Source organism: Lepidochelys olivacea (assembly GCF_965140295.1).
Source record: "Lepidochelys olivacea isolate rLepOli2 genome assembly, chromosome: 22".
Classification (NCBI taxonomy): Eukaryota; Metazoa; Chordata; order Testudines; family Cheloniidae; genus Lepidochelys; species Lepidochelys olivacea.
The window spans coordinates 12,473,283-12,477,483 of NC_140432.1; the positions used below are offsets into that span (position 1 = coordinate 12,473,283).

Genomic DNA, 4,201 nt, shown 5'->3' on the forward strand with positions numbered 1-4,201 from the left:
GAGTGTTCAGTGTTGTAAAGGGTGTAGAAAATAGGGAGAATGGTAATTAAGGTGTTCAAAATACCAACTTGATCTCAAAAGTCTATTTTGTCTTCTGCAAAGCATTCTTAATACACATTACTTAAAAAAGGTAGACAGCTATCTGTAGCAGAGTATGTTTACAGCAGTTTAGACACAGATGAGCTGTACTTTCCTTTTCTATAGATGGTAAGAACGGAGACTAATATTGGCAGAATGCCCATTCTACTATATCTGAATTCTACACAATTGCAGTTTCATGGGATGTTTTGGGCAAGACATACAGCACAGCTCAGGTACAGGAAATCTGTTAGTTTGTTTTAGGCTGGCACCATTGCTGGGATCTAGTTTCTCTTCTGTTTGGGATAGAGGCTCTCAGACCATAGGAATAAGGTCAGGTGCTTCTCTTGCAAACATCTCCTTTGAAGGCACAGCTTCACTGCCAATAGGACCATAGACTGAATGAAGGGCCATTTCACTTTGTGCCTTGGGTTTCAGAAGCTGAATCAATCGGTTTAGGCTCCCCTTGGACTCTTCTCTCATTTACTGCAGTCACTAGGGATGCCAGGGGCTGGAAAGCATGTGTCTCACTACTGGGCTCCAGTGTCTGAGGGAGCTCACAGCTGGCACCAAGAGAAGCGACTGGGTCTTCTTGCTCAGTGTACTGCTGTAGTTTTGACTCAGCATCTACAGAGATCTTGGGCTCAGAAGCTTTCAGAATTTCTTCCTTGCTTATTGCTGCATGTTCGCCTCCTGCCTGGTCTTCAGTTATATTAGCTGGGATTTGAGGATCTTGACCCCTCTTTTCAAACTTTAGTTCTGTGGTCTCTGTCAATGATTGCAGAGACTCAGCCTCTTTTGGGGTCTCTAGCACAGTCCCTGGAATAGGACAGGCTTCAGTTTCTTCTGTGGTCTTAGCAGCAGCCTCACTGGTCTCTTGGATAAACTTTAGAATGGTTCGTGCTGTTGCGTACACTTCAGTGGTCTGTGCAGCAGACTGAACCTCACAGCCTATTGGGCTGCATGTGCAAGAGACTGTCTCACTCGAGTCTCGGGGTAGCTCTTGTGTGGCTGGGGCAGCAATTTGTATCTCTGTCTCTGCAACAGGAGGCACTGCCATCTCTTCTGTGGCCTGCACAACAGGACAGGACTCACTGTTACCTGCTGGAGTCTCTGTAGCAGGCTCAGACTTTTGTACAATAGGTGCAGCAGTTTGCACCTGAGCTGCTTCTATGGTAGGCCGAGTCCCACCCCCCTCTGGCGTGCTCCATTCAGTAGACTGGGTCACAGTCTCCCTCACGGTCTCAGTCTCTCGGGGACTCTGTGTGTCTGTGCCAGCAGCCTGTACCACCATCGCTTCTCTTACCTCGGTGTTAGGATGGGCCTGGTTTTCCCCAGTAGGCAGAGCCTCACTTACTTTTGCAGTGTCTAGTGCCAGGTCTTCAGTAGATTTCCCCTTAGCTGCTTCTGCTGTCAGCCACACACCCGCCTCCTCAGGAGTCTCCGGGTTTGGGACAGATGCTGCCTCAGTCTCTGGAATAGGATAGGCCTCATCGTTCTCTGTGGTATTCTGGGACTCCGTCTCTGCAAGATGTTGGGCTCCACCAGTCACATGCAGGCTCTCTAGGATCTCTACAGCTTGCTGGGCTTCACCAGTAGGCAGTGTCTCTTGCAGGATGCCTTGCATGGCTGGCAGAGCAGTTTGTCCCTTGCCAGTTTCTTCTGTGCTGTGTACAGTCTTGTGGGCCTCAGTGTCTGGCTTGCCTAGCATTCTAGGCTGGGAGTCCGTCATTATCTCCAAGGTCTCAAAGGCAGGCCGGTCCTCACCAGCCACTGCTTTGCTCTTTTGTGCGTGTAGTGCGGTAGGCTGGGTTTTAGTCACCTCTGTGGTCTCTGACCAAGGTTGGTCCTCACTGTTCTCAGCAGCGTTCTGTGTCTCAGTCACTTCTGCAATGCTAGGAGGCTCAGTGGGTTGAGCCTCACCAGACTCTCCTTTGGTCACTGCAGCAGAGTGTGCCCCAATCATTATTTCTGTGGTCTTCTCAGAAGTCTCTTCAATAGAGCAGACTTCAGCCTCTGTGGCCTGTGCAATTTTCTGGCCCTCATTGGTCTCCTCCGTAGTCTGTGCAATACTATGCACCTCACTCACTTCGGTGGGCTCTAGAGACCTCTCTGCAAGAGGCTGGAACCCCTTGGTGTCTTGGAGGATCTGGTGTGCACTTGGGGAAGCAGGTTGTGCCTCAGTCACCTCCATTGGCTCTGCAGTAGAACAGTTCTCAGCATGATCAGTTACTTTCTGGGACTCACCCATTTCAGCAAGTTGCATCTCACCTAGCTGTGTGTCCTGCACAGCAAGCTGAGCTGCTATCAATTCTGTGGAGGCTAGTGTAGTCTCTACAATAGACTCTGCCTCAATCATTTGGGGGATCTGTGCAGCAGGCTCTGCCTCTCCGAGAGCCTCTTGCCTGGTTGACATTGCAACTGGCACCTCAGTTTCTTCTCTGCTCCATGCAGTAGGCTGATCCTCAGTCTTCAATACACCAATATCGATGGGCTGAATCTCACCAGCTAACTGGGCCTCAGTCCCTTGGTCATGTAGCACATTAAGTCGTGTTTCAGTCACCTCTGTGGTCTCTTCAATAGGAGAAGACTCATAGTGCTCTGTGGCAGCTTCAGTCTCATCTGTGGGATCTAGTGAGCTCCCCTCAACAGGCTGTGCCTCACTAGTGTGCTCTGAGGTCTCTGTGTCAAGCTGGGTCTCAGTGGTTTGGGGGACTGCTGGTGGCAGCTTTGCTTCTGGCTGTGACTCATTCCCTTCAGTGGTCTCTGCACTAGGCTGGTCCTCACCATGCTCTGTGGCAGTCTGACTCGCAATCTCTTCTGTGGTCCTTGGTGCAGGATCTTCAGAGCAGTCAGCCTTGCCCATCACTTGGGTGGCATCTAGTGCAGTCTCTGCAGCACGATGGGTCTCAGGTGTCTCTTGTGGGGTCCCTTCCATCTCCATGGCTGCCCTCTCAGCCTTCTGGTCTGTAGATTTGTCAGGCACACCAAGACGCTTCCTTTTGCCAAGCCTGCTCCCCATGTTGGCAACTCTGCTGTAAACCACAAGAACCAACCACAGTGTGATGGAGAGGACTAACCCGCCCTTTTGTAGGTGCCAGCTGTGGAGGCAAAAGGGTCTTTGATGCTAGGAAGGAGACAGAAAGTTCCAAGCGTCTGTCATGTGTCTGAAGTGTCCTAGAAACCAATGACAAGCATCTCACCTACAAGATAAGAAAAACTTTCATTAACACCCACATATGCTAGCCAGTTAGTACAATAAGCTTCTCTCCTGGGACAGCCAGCCTCAGCGGAACCCTAGGGTCAGTCTCTCTACTGAGAGCTTCTGTTCCTGTCCCTCTTCTCTCTCCCCTTTTTATCTGAAGGATCTAAGCTCTTTAGGGCAGGAAGCGTCTCTTCCAGTTTTAGTGCCTATTGCATTATGTTTAAAGGACAGGTACAGCAACCAAGTTCTCAGGTAACTATTATTTTGGACCATGTCTGAGACTTTACTATTATGTACAAGCCAATAGATCTTTCTCAAGTGCTTGAGTCCTAGCACATATGCCTGCATCTAAGTAGTTATCCAGCTCTTTTCCAGCATACTACACTGAGCTAGACCCTTTCAGGTGTATCTGCATGTAATTAAGTCAATTTTAGTTACAGGGATACAAGTTTAATATAGACAAGACTTCAGAACATTATTCTCTTCTGCCCTTCACCTTATGTATTCATTTACACTGCAAGTCAAGTAGGACAGGCATGCTCTACTCACACTGTGGCAACATACACTCCTTCACACAGGTGATCATGGCCAAAAGACAAGGCAGCAGAGAATCAAGCTTTAGGGATGGCCTCCATTTACTGCAACCCCCTGGGAGGCTTCATGAGTTATAGCCTTTTAAAGTGCTAATAGAGTAAGAAAATGGATTCAAGATGTAGTATTAATCGACAGGCTCCAGGATTGAGAACTGAGTTAAGGGAGAACAATCCAAGAGATAGTACTAGAAACAAACAAAACTGTGGACATCCACCACCCTAGCTTAAGTTCTCTCTCTCAGAAAGGCTGGCAAAAAAGCTCATGTTCTCTGCCAGCGTAAGAGGGATTGAACCTTGAGGAATAATTCTATTTCTCATCCATTTA

The 4,201-nt window shown here is 48.7% G+C and overlaps 1 protein-coding gene across 1 annotated transcript; it reads right to left on the minus strand.

Annotated features, from left to right (window-relative positions):
* Positions 1-493: 493 nt before the first annotated feature.
* LOC311511425 (uncharacterized protein) lies at positions 494-3,100 on the minus strand (the record flags this gene model as incomplete). The annotated part of the gene is made up of 1 exon (XM_084612017.1): positions 494-3,100. One exon carries the CDS (start codon positions 3,098-3,100, stop codon positions 494-496), a length of 2,607 nt encoding a protein of 868 aa, XP_084468143.1.
* Positions 3,101-4,201: the final 1,101 nt, after the last annotated feature.